This window comes from Carassius auratus, linkage group LG30F, assembly GCF_003368295.1.
Source record: "Carassius auratus strain Wakin linkage group LG30F, ASM336829v1, whole genome shotgun sequence".
Taxonomy (NCBI): Eukaryota; Metazoa; Chordata; class Actinopteri; order Cypriniformes; family Cyprinidae; genus Carassius; species Carassius auratus.
Genome location: NC_039294.1, coordinates 2,568,492 through 2,583,138, shown reverse-complemented (window position 1 = coordinate 2,583,138; position 14,647 = coordinate 2,568,492). Strand labels below are relative to the sequence as shown.

Genomic DNA, 14,647 nt, shown 5'->3' with positions numbered 1-14,647 from the left:
AAGGAGACACACTGACAAAAATAGCATCAGCACCGTTCAGTAACAGTAAAAGCATCTCCAAATCTAAAAACAAAGCCTCATTGCCACCTTTGTTTAAAAACAAATGACAAATATGGGAATATTATTTTAATATATCCTGTTTTCCCCCAACAATGCATTAGACTTTGAAGTCTACAGTATTTACGTTATATAACAGTTTCCTCCTGCTCTATTCTTGTGAATGAACCAACAGTGTTTGATCTCACACATTCTTTTAAGTTTCCAGAGCTGTTTCTGTAAATGACATAAACACATGTAAGTTTGCACACTAAATCTGTGAGTAATGAGTAAATGAAAGCAGAATTTTATCTTTGAGTCAGTGAACTATTCATTTGAAAATCTACCTTAGCTGCCAATTGTGAAATCACATGCAAATAAAAATTAAATTAGAGGTAAAAATCTGTGATGTTAGTTTTCTAATTACACTGCAGAGCTAACTATCTGTCATCAGCCTTAATGAGCAGAGCATGACATCCTCATAACTAACAGATCACAGGCCTACAATCACACAGATGATTGCATTCGCAAGTACAAGCTAGCACTTTGGTTTGGCCACAGACTTTTGTGCAAGCCATGAAATATGTTGTTCCTGTCCTGGCTTGATAGTATGACACCTAAGAGTGAGCTGTAACCAACAGGAGACTTTATTTCTCTTTGTGCTGCAGGCGAATGACATTCTTCAAACACAACTTCAACAAGTATTATAATGATAACATTAGTGTCTCAGATTACACACTATGCTCTTATTCTATGCACTCAACCGTCTACTGTATGAATAAGGTTATGTTATCATCACTGACATCAAGGTCAACATGTTGTCAACATCAGAGTCTGATAGCTTTTTCCTGTTATTTAAGTACATCATCTGGGAATTGGCATTATCTGGGCAGTGTGTGAACACACTAATACATTATTTATACTAAAAACAGAATAGAATAGTGCATAAGTATGCAAATTGGGGCACACCTAGTATGTGACAATGCTACTGTACTTTGATATGGTCCAAAAGTCTAAAACCACACTGAAAATCTGAGATTAAACTCCAAATTAAACTGATTTCAATATGTGTGTGTGTGTGTGTGTGTGTGTGTGTATATATATATATATATATATATATATATATTTAGTGTGCGAGACAATATAGTCATTAGATTTTCATGTTAGTTTTTGCATTTAACTTTTAACTCAAATTGTTGTGCATTCAATTCTATTTTATTATAATTAAAATGCATACCTAATATTTAACTATTTATTGAAAATACTCTAATAAATACTGGAACTGTTTGTAAATAAATTGCATCATAAAAATAATAACTAGTTATTAATTAATTATTAAATTAATAATAATTTACGGTAATTGTCTTAATTTATTTCATCTTTATTTGTTTATTATTATTTAAAATTTATTGATTTATTAATTAATATTGTTAGCAGTTACATTTTTATTTAAATGTATATATTTTCTTAACAATTTATTAACTTAATCAATTATGACATTTTGTGTTCTCTCAAGGGTCAAACAAGAGCTTAATAAAACTACTTTTGTTCTGAAAGTCTGAAATATTTATAAACGGACACAATCCGTGTCTCATATTGCACTGGTAGCCTTGACACAATATCTGACTGTCCTCCTTCTCTGTTCTGGTTCGCACTGGTTATCCTGCTGTAGCCTACTACTGATGTAAGCCGGATCTACAGCACTTCCGGTTGCTGACGTCAGAGCGGTGCGCCTATAAATACCGCAGCAGCGCAACTCTCAGACAAAGCGCTTCCTGCGATTTCAGACTTAATGTGATTCCTCGCGGACAGGGTGAGAAACCCGGACTTTCTGCTGAGGGTAGCCCCCTTGGAACCGAATGAAGAAACAAATCTTACTGCTTTTCACATACCGAGGTCTAGTAAGAAAAGGGAAGAAGAGTAAAAGAAGAAAATGGCCAATTTTATATTACGGAAAGCCGAACCCAAGGACGTGTCAGACATATTGCGACTCATAAAGGTACAAACACGACGCGAATAAACAATTATTCGTCGACGATGTTTATACTTTGATGTTTGGGAGATAATGTACTCTTATTTAATTAATTCTAGGAACTTGCGAAGTTTGAGGAAATGGAGGAACAGGTCGTCCTGACCGAGAAAGGTAACGTTATAGCCGTTATTCGGTCTTCGAATCCAAACCTTGTGCTTTCCGTGTACCGTATAATCTATTATACGATGATTGTTTGTTTGTTTCTCAGAGCTGCTCGAGGACGGTTTCGGAGATCATCCGTTTTATCACTGCGTCGTCGCTGAAGTACCGAAAGATAAACAGTCCGTTGAAGGCAAGCCAAACTCATCAATGTTATCTTTCTTACAAAAACAACCGTTTGTGTCATGGATAGGGTATTGTTACGGTTAATGATACGTTTGTGATGGAAAGTTACAGTTTATCGCTCTGCGTCATCTGTTAGTGATGACGTCAGATCCGCTGAATCAGAATCCTGTAATTTTCCCTATTTTTTTTTTTTTTTTTTTGTGTACTAACCATCCTCGTGTATGATTTCCACTTCAGGTTATACAGTAGTTGGCTTTGCCATGTACTACTTCACCTATGACCCCTGGATTGGGAAGCTGCTTTATCTGGAGGACTTCTATGTGATGACGGAGTTCAGAGGTCTGAAGCGTTTCCGCTTAGCGTGTGTTCTAATTATAGTAACCATTTGTATGAATAATTATGCTGATTTTAATAAAAAAAAAAAACTTTTTTTATAGTAATAGCACTATAAATCATGCTATTATTTGCACAAATGGAAAATATAATTTATCTATTTCTCATAAATCGAGTATTCCAATTTAAATAACTTGGATTCTTTGCTTTCTTTCAGGTTATGGGATTGGCTCTGAAATCCTGAAGATGCTGAGTGAGGTACTTATAAATCATTACAAAATTTATGGCCATTTAAAGTAATTTAGTTGAGTTGTTATATAATCTACTCTAGGCATACCCTGTGACACACACACTTGACTCTTCTTTTGTCATTGTCTGCAGACGGCAGTGAAGACTCGATGCAGCGGCATGCACTTCATCGTGGCCGAGTGGAACACGTCATCCATAGAGTTCTACAAGCGTCGCGGAGCGGCTGATCTCTCGCACGAGGAGGGATGGCGTCTGTACGAGATCGACAAGTGCAACCTAATCAAGATGTCATCCAAGTAGACTCAAGTGCGGGAACGCTCCCAAGAGGAGGATCATTATTGCAACTGTTGATGTGTAATCTATGGATTACACCTAAAATGTATCTGTTAATAAATATTATACTCTGAGAAACGCATCCTGTTTCTATCACTGTTAACCCTGTTCTCCTCTAGTAAAGAGACACTGTCTTGGTTCACTACCTTGGGATTTTGCCTTTGAAATATTTCATTATTTGGCTTTTTTTTTTTCTTTTTTTTTTTTGGTCGAAGTTAAACTTAATTATACTGATAATGTGAGACCATAATCTCATTCAGGAAGTGTTTTAATTGCGTTCTGCTGTTTGGAAACAACCAGATATCTAGGCTAAACTAGTTCAAAGGTTGCTAAACCGCAGCAGTTGCAGTTTCTTTTAAGAGTTTACACCGAAAGGGGAAGTTCAGACTGAGAAACTGCTGACATGTTAACCCTAAATGTTTACATTTCCTCCTCGCACCTTACGTGGTGTATACATGCAATATATGATTGCATACATCTATACAACATTCAGAAATCATACCACCATCACATTTACTTTAGGTACACCACTGTGTTTTTAATACAATTGCAGTAGTTTCTCAAACTCAGACCTTTCCAGTCAGGCCACTAGCTCCTGTCTGATACCGAAAGAGGAAGTGGCTAGTGCAAAAGCAGATCATGAATGTGAGCGAATGATGGAGATCATGCATCACAAGCTCACTGTCTGCGAGACGATGATGCATCTGTAAACAGACAGCACAGAAAACCACAGTCATGATGACTTCTGAGAAAAACCATGAGTGCTGGGAACAGAGCATATTTAATCTGTAAAACACAGACCTTCGTGCCATCACATTAGAATGCAAAGTATTAAAACAGGTATATTGTAAATCATTTAAAATATATTTTATTAAAGATGCCACTTGGTTTAATATTTTACAATCTAACGCAAATAAAGTTTTCCAGTAAAACAATTGTATGCTTATTAAACTGCTTCTTAAATGTATGCATCTGTGTTCGATATTTTGTACCTAAGCTTTGGTCTCCCCGCTTGAACTTTTTTCTGCTTGATCCTGTTAAAACACAAAACAAATAGTTTCCAAACACAAAATTAGCAGTATTCAAATGCTTTCTGTAGGTCAAACACTAGAGGCTGTGGGTTTGATTGCTAAGAAAAGCAAAAAATATGAAAACCTTGAATGCAATGAAATGGCTTTGGATAAAAGCATCGGGCAAATGCATGAATGTAAAGTCTTTGTGAGAAGAGCCAGACTCACTTTCTTTGAGGCAGGTTTGTTCTTGATGAGTTTCTCCACAGTAACATAAGCCTGAAGCGCCCAGTCGTACACGGCGTCTCCTGTGTCCTGTTGTGTGGGGAGATTAGAAAAGGTCACTTCAGTGAAGCGCAACGTTCACACGTTCACATACACTGAGATTTGATTTTTTGCTGGAAGCACATGTTTTTTTTTCAGTGTGTTTCAACTGCTGAAGGCCCTTGTGTTATTGGTGGCTTACACAACTGTTCCTAGCGTTTGGAAATCTGGTCTGGAGATATAATGCACTGTACAAATTATGAAGTTAAAATACAAGTCAATATTTTTGTTGCTTTATGCTTTACATCAACACAATGCATGATTGATATATATATATATATATATATATATATATATATACACACACACACACATGGCTGAAAAAAGTTTATTTTTACATAACCATCAGAAATTCAGCTTTGCATCACAGAAATAAATTATATTTTAATGGATATTAAAATAAAAACCATTATTTTATACTATAATACAATTACTGTTTTTTTCTGTATTTTTGATCATTTAACATGCAGCCTTGATGACCATAAGAGACTTCTTTCTTTATATATATATATATATATATATATATATATATATATATATATATATACGCACCTTTTTTTAAAATAACTCTTTCTTGCAGTAATAATGCTTAAAGATTTTTATTCTTCATGTTTTAAGCATAAACATAAAAAAAGACTCAAAAAGAGTGTGAAAAAAAAAGTTTTTATTAAAAAGAATGGATGGATATTGTATGCTAAGTCCTGATTTAACGATATCTACATATTTCTACTGCAAAATTACAAAGATATTGAGAAAGAAAATCACTTTTTGCAGTGTATGAGATACTGTTAATGAAAGCAGACAAAATGCAGAAAGTAGTGATTTCACTGTTGGTTCGTCTCTATAATTAATACCGCTCATACAGCGTTGTCAATTGACCGGTCTAACCTTGACACCTTGAATTTGAACTCGGCTCAAATCAAATGTGAAGCTAATTTGGGGCTGTTTTATAGTTTAATCAGTGCCTCCCGCTGGTCTTTCGCAGCATTTCCATCAGCGGATCTGACAGGATGGGTCCTGCAGAGAGATTTGGATCTTAAAACCGCTCACAGCGTTTCAGCAGGACGTGTGCGAGGCGAGAGATAGAGAGATATTCACAACGCTTTCCACTGCAAAGTCTATATCGGTTACAATCCAAACAGACAAACGGCTGATATTAGACACAGTGTTGATGTGCCTGGGAGTTGTTAGGAAAGTGTTTCATCTGCTGTTTTTAACTGGTGGAAAGTTACAGATCGTAACCTCGCCTCGCCTTTTCCTCCTCTCGTTTCCAGGCCTGATAACAGCTCACAACCCTTGAGCCAATAAAAACACAAGACACACAGACTCTCGTACCTTTGCGACGGTCACGGCCTCTCGAGGATAATACATGGACGCAGACACAGCCATCAGACCAGTCGGGTAGATCAGTTTCTTCAGCCTGGAGCCTTGAAATGACAGGATTACACTAAAAATCACACTACTGTTCAAAGGTTTCATTCTCAATAGGACACATTCGGTTCATGAAAAGTGACGTTTATAATTTCTGTTTCAAATAAACACTGTTCTTTTAAACATTACTGAGTTTTCACTAAAATATATGAAGCGGCACAACTGTTTCTTGAGCAGTTAATCGGCATGTTAGATTGATTTCTGAAGGATCGTGAGACTGATGCATGTGTAATTATGCTGAAAATTCAGCTTTGTATCACAGGAATAAATTACATTTTAATATATATTCACATAGGAAAAAGTATTTTTAAATAGTAATATAATTTAAAAATTTTACTGTATGTTTGATCAAATAAATGCAGCCCAAGCATGCAAAAAAATTTTTTTCCGGAAAATATTAAAAAAATGTTACTGAAATGTTTTGTATCTGAAATATCAGTGAGTGCAGTAAAGCAAATGAATAGTATTCATGTTTTGGGAGAGATAGAAATACATATTTACATTAGAAGGAAAATGACTTAAGATATCAATCATTGTTTTCTGGAAAACGTATGAAAATTAAGTGTTTTTGCTTAAAAGAAGAAAAAATATCTGCCAACAAGGTCAGAAAAATAATCTTGTTTTACCCCTGAAATTAAGTTCAATTTTCTGATTCCACTGACAGATTTCTTTCTTATTTTAAGCATGAACTCCCTATTTAATTTATCACAAAACAAGACTTAATATCTTAAGTCATTCTGCATCTTGAGTAAACTTTTTTTAGATATTTGTAATGATTTTCTTTTTCTTTTTAAATGCAGGCTCCAAAAGGAATCATTAAATCTTTAACTACCTCTTCCAAGGAAAAGGCCCAGGATCCCGGCAAATCCGATGACTCCGGCTCTGGGGTAAAACTCAGGCGGAGGGTTCTTCAAGTAGGCATAACTGTCTAGATGACAGTGCAAAGATTCACTTTATGACTGAAAAAGTCCAGTATGAGAGCATGTTTCATGTGTTCATGATCGTTTGCTTACTCTGTCCGAACTGTACAGTGCTGTCAACCTTGGGCTTCACCGTCCCATAGACGCCCTGAGAGTCAGTGCAAAACAATATTACTTATAAGCATCTCTATTTAAACTTTATAGTCAGTATTACATGCTAAATGCAAAGACTTAAATTCAGTGTAGAGTGTAGGAAAACAAGCTGCAAGCATTAAGGAATATTTTCATTGCATGGAAAAGATCAGACCATATATCTGTTTTAGTTTCATAACTGTCTCGAAAATCTCTTTTTTGGCTGAACTATTTCTCTGAACCCTTTGTGAACTTTCGCACAGACCAAAGGTTTATAAGTGTACTTTATAGCATCTAGGTTATATTTTGATAATTGATAAATGCACCTCCTTGGCAAATCTTTATCAGTAGCCATAAACAACTAATGCATGACTGACAGAGATATAACTGTCTATATCTTGGCAATCAGATTTTCTGCGGTATGTGACCTAAGGTAGAACAGAATATATCTGATATAGAGCAGAATCTGATGAATTTGCAAAAAGTGAAGAACTTGAGCAAGAAAGATTTAAAGCTGTGCCAGAAAAACCAAATATGCAAAAACAATTAATTAAAAAAAATATATATATATTTTAATCAATTAATTAATTTTCTTTCTTAAATAAATATCTTGATTTAATAATTGTATATAATAAATGATTCAAAATAATAACTAATACTACAATAGTTTGGAAATAATACTATATTTATTAAATATGATCTAATTGCTTAATCTTTTAAGCAAATAACATTTCTACCATGTAAATGTGCGATCTCTGTGGCTTCACCAGATGGGACAGCAATAATAATGACTGTTTTCAGACAGGTCCAAACACTCCGCCCGTCTGCTATTGGTCGGATGGACAAAGTCCCGCCCCTAACTCACACCACTCTATGAGGTTAACGTGTTGACACATTTCATAAAAACACTGCAGAATTTCGCTTCTTGTTTTTTTTTTTAAAGGCTGTTCTGCTTTCAGATGTGGGTCAGTGTGTCCTGCCTCCTCATGTGGGTTATGACAAATAAAATCATTTTTCCACTTTGTGTTTGTGTTGCAAATGATCTTTAACTTGCGCACAAATGAGTGGTCTCCCAAATCCATTTCGAACAGGGAGCTGAAAGAACAGCTTACTTTCTACGTCAAAGGCCACGGTTTTTAAAAAAAATGAGTGTTGACGTGGACTTAAGCATAAATGGCTGCCCACTGCTCCGGGTGTGTGCTCACAGTGTGTGTGTGTGTGTTCACTGCTCTGTGTGTGGAAATTTCGGATGGGTTAAATGCAGAGCACAAATTCTGAGTATGGGTCACCATACTTGGCTGAATGTCACTTCACTCACTCACTTCTTCACTTCTTCTTCAAACTATATATAAATATTTTAAAAAGCTAATAAAATGACAGAAATTAAATATTAAAACACATTCAAATGAAAAAAAAAATTATATATATATATATATATATATATATATATATATAAAACTAATAAAAAATAAATGATTAAATATTAATCATTAAATAATTCTTTACCTCTGGTTCATTTGGTTTATTTCAGTGTTGATTTTAGGAAAATGTTTCAAACGAGCTGTCGACTATTAAATTGAACTGCAGAAACCCAACAACAATGTACAAAATGATTAACATGGCATTATATGCTGAGAAGGAAAATTGAACATTTTGTAAATGTATGATTTAAAATCCTCCCGAGCGACAGCTGCACTGACTGGAGCGAGACTTTGTCTGACCAATGGCCAAAGCAAAACCTGTTTGAACAGTCGCCAGTGCACTTCAGTTTGGTAATGCAAATATGTGACCCTGGACCACAAAACCAGTCGTAACGGTCCATTTTTCAAGATTGAGATTTATACATCATCTGAAAGCTGACACTGACAACATTTGGCCAAGATACAACTGTTTGAAAATCTGAAATCTGAGGGAACAAAACAAAATCACAAATTTGAGAAAATCTCCTTTAAAGTTGTCCAAATGAAGTTCTTAGCAATGCATGTTACAAATCAATAATTAGGGTTTGATATATTTACGGTAGGAAAGTTACAAAATCTCTTTACTGAACATGATCTTTACTTAATATCCTAATGATTTTTGGGATAAAAGAAAAATCGATAGTTTTGTCCCATACAATGTATTTTTGGCTATTGCTACAAATATACCCCAGAGACTTCAGACTGCTTTTGTGCTCCAGGGACAAGATAGTGACATAGTAAGGCAGAGCAGAAATCAGTTCTATACTCAAGCAAACAGCGTGAGAGCAGAGAGCAGCGTGGGTAAAGATGATGATGATGATGATGTGTGTGTGTGTGTGTGTGTGTGGGTACCTGTGCTGTCTGTTTGGCCGAGCTGGCCGTTTGCTGGACCGGATCAGACCAGCAGCAGACGGCACATTAAGATGAAGAGGAGCCAAATCATCACAACATCATCATCAGTGAAGGTCAAACGATGATAAATCACAGTGAAAAGAGTCACAGATCACAGGAAAGAGCTGCATTCCATAAACTTTCAGTAATGCTTCTCTCTAAACTTTATAAAGCTCAACTTATTCACCTACTGACAACATCTGTGACATGCTGACGACTAGCAAGAAAACAAGGTAAAACGCATGATGCATTATACAGCTATCCATACAGTACATTCTAATGCATTATATCTTTTCATAAATGATGCATTATAAAATGTAAAGGTCTTCGTGTCTTTTAATGCACTGGACTTTCTAAAGGTGTAACAATGAAAAGAGAAGCGTTGTGTTATAATGCATTATGAATATATCATGAATACTTGTAACCACACTTATATGGTGCATTACAAGGCATAATTCATGCATTATTTAAATTTTAGTTTTAACTTTTATAATGCATTTTATATATAAAGGCTTTAAATTAAATTTTACTGAAAATTTTCAATTTGTAAAAACAAACATAAATCGTGTTTAGAGTAATAGGCTTAAAATAAGAACAGCTTCTATTGTTGTTAAAAACCTCTCTCTTCATGTAAAGGTGAATGTTATTGGATTCATTACTGTACACATGATTTCTGCTTGTTTTTACAGACTGAACGACTTTTTGTTATTCTTCTGTGGTAATCGACAGCATGTGTCGTACAGATGCTGGTGATCCGTTTTTTCCTTTTTTTAAGGTCTGTTTGTTTGTAAAATAATGTGAGCAGCTCTGTGTTTGACACAGCTTTTAAAGAGAAAAGAAAAGAAGAGAATAAAACTGTTTAAATGCAGAAAACAATCAAATCTCACAGAATGCAGCTCTAATTTAGACCAAAGCAAACCAACTAAATATGAAGTGTCAAGTGTTTGGAAATATGAAAGTAGTAGGCCGGACAAATGATTAGTCATTTAGATTCAATTCTGCATTTGTTTGTTTGTTTATTTAAACTAATATTAAAATCCATTATTATTTTACATGGGTCAATCTCACAAAACATATCTGCATTAACTTTTATCCAAAAAGCAAAAGAAGAAATAATACAGAAATTGTATAGAAAAATAACATTTTAAGTTTTTTTTTTAATTGCACCACTACATATTCCTTCAAAATCACTTTAATAAAATATCATAATATTAAAGTAAAACATTAACAAAGGAACTTAAAAAACTATGATAATTATCATATATAAAAATATATTTTTTGTGATGATTTTGTGAGAGATCCTGGCTGACTGCTGGTTTCCAGCTGTTGTATAAGGATTGAATTATTCAAGTGAGTGAAAGTTAGTGGCTGTAGAGTGTAATTAAAAAACTGAGATCACATTCTGTCCTAAAATGAAGAAATGGAGGAATAGAAAAGCCATGATGAGCAAATAAGCCACCAAGCTGCATTTACTGCATTCTCATGCGGCTGATTAACACAGAAATGGAAGTACTAGTACAAGAACTAGTGCTGAACCAGTCGAGCTTGTTAAAAGTGTTAAAAGTGCTGCGTGCTTGAGCTGTTACCTGGCACCAGCTGCTGTAGGGCTCTGCCAGCGCTCTCAGTCTGGCCACGCTCTCCTCCACCTGTCCTCTCTCAGACTCCACGTGCTCGTACTTCTGCTGCACCGTCGTGTAGAGAGACAGCTACCAGAGCAACAGAGGCAAAGTTAAAATGACCATCCTCGCTGGGAACACACATCATTCAGGTTCTTTTGAACACAGTCCAGAAACCAGTGAAGACTTAGTTAAACTCAGGCTCAGCTGAACACATTTCCCTCTGAAGTCCAAACAAAGAATGTGAAATTATATTTTGCATAAAAAAAATAAAAAAACTACACCTACTTGTTCATTTTTCATTACAAATAAGCATTTTTGTATGTTTACTGTAATGCATACAGATATTTTAAGATTAGTTTTTTTTTTATTATTTGAAATTAAACTTTTGAGTTTAATGTTTAAATGTTATTTGGCTCAATAGAATTATTACTCAAGAATTTTCTTTTTTTTTTTTTTAGTTCAACTGCAATTTTTTTTTTTTTAATACTGTAATTCAATATGAGTGTTAAAAACTACTTTAAATGGGTAATTCTCATGAAACTTGTCTAATCTGCATCACATTTCATCCCAAAAACATAAGAGTAAACATAGTAGGATCATATATATATATATATTCTTTTATTTGGCCAATTTGCCATTATTCTCAATGGGTTTGAGGCTTAAAACTTAAAGAAATAAAGTAGAAATGTTGACTTGGCAACCAAATGAAAATAAATGTAAATATAGGTACTAAAATGACTAACAAAGAAAAATATATAGAATAAAAAAAAAAAAAACTTTCATCAAACTAAAACTAGAAATATCAAAATAAAAGATTATAATATATAAATAATATAAAAATAACATTGAGTGTAAAAAAATGTTTAATGTTATTATTTTTTGCTATTTAAAAATTTTCAGGACTCTAATCAGCATTTATATATATATATATATATATATATATATATATATATATATATATATATATATATTATTTTTTATTTTTATTTTGGCATTGCCAACAGGCAAGATTCTATTATTTTTCTAATATAAAAAAGTTATATAAAGGTTCATATTGTCCAAAAAAAAAAAATTCCCTCACATATTATGTAATGTTTTAAATGACTCTCATAACAGAGTGTTAAATATGCATCAATTATAATCAAATAATAATATTGTTTTTCTCAATGCTGGTTCTCATTCTCACTAGATTAGATTCGTATTGTTTGCTTGTCTGATTTTCTTTATGTTAAATGCATTGTGTAGTGTTTCAGTTGGTGTTGGGGTCAGAATGTGTGTGTGATGTGAGATGACCTCATCTACACTCAGACTCGCGCCGGGTTTGTCATCATCAGCGGAGACGGAGGCCGAGGCCGCCAGCACAGAGGCAGAAATCAATCCCAGAGTGCCAGAGACTCCTGCGACCACTCCGACCTATCAGAGCCACAGAAACACAGAGCACGGATGAACCGGTCCAAACACCGCAGAAGACCTGAAGACAGCTCGGGTTTGTGCTCACTGTCAACACACCGAACACTTTCGGTTTAAGCGAGAATAACACACAGCATATTTCCTCAAGCTGCCCACACACAGCTGCTCTGAGGACAGTCAAGGTCCCTCGCTTTCTCATAGAGCTGAACTGTGAGGGATTCAATGAGGAACAGTCACACAATATCAGACATTGGAGGTCAAATCATTTTAGTGTTGAGGTCAAAGGTCAAAGACACACGTGTCACAAGTTTTTCATTTGACTGATATTCACTTCTATTTGCATATGAGAAATTGATAACGTTTCAGTTTATACATTTCCCCCGGTCATGTAACAATTTGTGACTATTAAATATTGTTTTTGATAATAGAAATAGTTAAAATATTAAATTGTATCTGTATAAAATATATAGATAAAATATAAAGATTAGCTGAAAATCTGAAAAAAAGTGTGAAATGTTGCAAGTTTAAAATAAATAAAATAACTAAAAACCTAAGAGCCTAAAAGCAAGGCAAATAATAATAAAATGACAAAAGAATACATACAATTAAAACTGAAAATATAAAAATAAAAACTATCAATACATAAATAACATGTATAATTTAAATAAATTATAATAATAAAAAGCATTTAGTAATAAAATTTATTGCAGCACAAGTGTTGCCACCAGAAAATATTATAATATTTATGAAAATCTATTATTTTAGTTCATTTACATTTAATATTTCTACTTACATTATTGAGTGAAATCAGCATTAGAGCAGAACATTGTTTCAGTGTCTTTGGGATTTAACGGTTTTGTCGCCGTCTAGCGGCCACATGTGGACCAGCGCACTCTTATCAAACGGGATAACACATTCTTATAATAATCAAATGTAAGGTTAGTAACAGTCGATGTATAAACTTTAATTTCATCTTATACTTTGAGCATTGACGGTGGCAAAGTCAATAAAGCCAAAAGACACTTTGACTTTTACTATCGGTATAACGATCTTATTGAACATTACAAATCGCGCCGATAAATTTAGATTTTTACACACTGAACTCAGTCTATAGAAAAAGAGCAGTCTAAAATTGTATAAAGAATAACAAGTTTATGTAAACAAGTAAAACTGTTTATTATATTTTAAATATTCTTCAGTGTCCTTGTATTTCCTGCTCTCAAATGCCTCTTTAAAGATGAAAAATATATAGTAATCTTTTTAATAAATCCCCAGAAGTGAAATCTTTGTACATGTGTATTTAAGACGCGGGACTGAATGTGATGTCAGTGAGTCATCGAGAGAAAAAAACAGAAGAACACAAACTGAACGACTCGACTCAAGTTTATAACTCTCACCTTGTACATGCTGCGCTCGTCTTCTTCTTCTTCTTCTTCTTCTGTTTTCCATTGAGCCGCGATCAGACTTTCATCCGCGGAGCGCCATCTAGAGCTCATCAGGCTCACTACACTCCCTTGAAATTAACATTTTATACTGAAGGTTGTCAATATTTATTCTTTCTATATTACAGTTCTGCAGTGCTAGGGCATAATACATAAACATTGCAATAATTTAAATGTATGTTTATTTCAAATAATATTTTAGCATTAGCATATAAATTGCTATTTAATTATTTATTTATGCATTTAGCAGACACTTTTATCCAAAGCAACTTACAGTGCATTCAGGCTATCAATTTTTACATATCAAATTTAATTTTTATTAAAATTATATTAAATTTTTTAATACAATCTATGTGTATTCAGTGATTTTTTTTCCCAGAACAGGGTTATTAAAATATCGTTACATGAAATACAATAAAAAGTAAAAAAAATAAATAAATCATCAGGCTCACTGAAATTTATTCATTTTTACAGGTTGTAATATTTATTATTTATGTATGCTAGGGCATAATACATAAACATTGCAATAAATAAAAATCATATTAATTTCGAATAATCATTTAGCAATAGGATAGAAGTAGTTATTTATTTATTTAACATTTTATGCAAGCTATGTGTATTCATTGATTTATTTTATTCAGAACAGGGTTATTGAAGTTGAATAAAATTAAAAACATTAAAAAATGTGTTACTTGAAATACAATAAAATGTTTTTTTTTTATTTAAAAACAAAATGTCTT

At 33.7% G+C, this 14,647-nt stretch overlaps 2 protein-coding genes across 3 annotated transcripts; one reads left to right on the top strand and one right to left on the bottom strand.

Annotated features, from left to right (window-relative positions):
• The first annotated feature begins 1,786 nt into the window (after window positions 1–1,786).
• Window positions 1,787–3,350, top strand: sat1a.2 (spermidine/spermine N1-acetyltransferase 1a, duplicate 2). The gene is made up of 6 exons (XM_026240607.1): window positions 1,787–2,035; window positions 2,128–2,179; window positions 2,277–2,360; window positions 2,591–2,692; window positions 2,904–2,944; window positions 3,068–3,350. Exons 1-6 carry the CDS (start codon window positions 1,970–1,972, stop codon window positions 3,233–3,235), a joined length of 513 nt encoding a protein of 170 aa, XP_026096392.1. The 5' UTR covers window positions 1,787–1,969; the 3' UTR covers window positions 3,236–3,350.
• Window positions 3,351–3,775: 425 nt separating this feature from the next.
• apooa (apolipoprotein O, a) lies at window positions 3,776–13,915 on the bottom strand. Of its 2 annotated transcripts, XM_026240602.1 has the most exons (10): window positions 13,863–13,915; window positions 12,349–12,468; window positions 11,023–11,142; window positions 9,398–9,430; window positions 7,047–7,101; window positions 6,866–6,961; window positions 5,938–6,029; window positions 4,507–4,593; window positions 4,261–4,302; window positions 3,776–3,972 (listed from the first exon to the last, which is right to left on the bottom strand). In XM_026240602.1, exons 1-9 carry the CDS (start codon window positions 13,869–13,871, stop codon window positions 4,261–4,263), a joined length of 654 nt encoding a protein of 217 aa, XP_026096387.1. In that variant the 5' UTR covers window positions 13,872–13,915; the 3' UTR covers window positions 3,776–3,972. The 2 variants fall into 2 exon arrangements, with proteins under 2 accessions (XP_026096387.1, XP_026096388.1); XM_026240603.1 differs by lacking the exon at window positions 9,398–9,430.
• Between the last annotated feature and the right edge of the window lie 732 nt (window positions 13,916–14,647).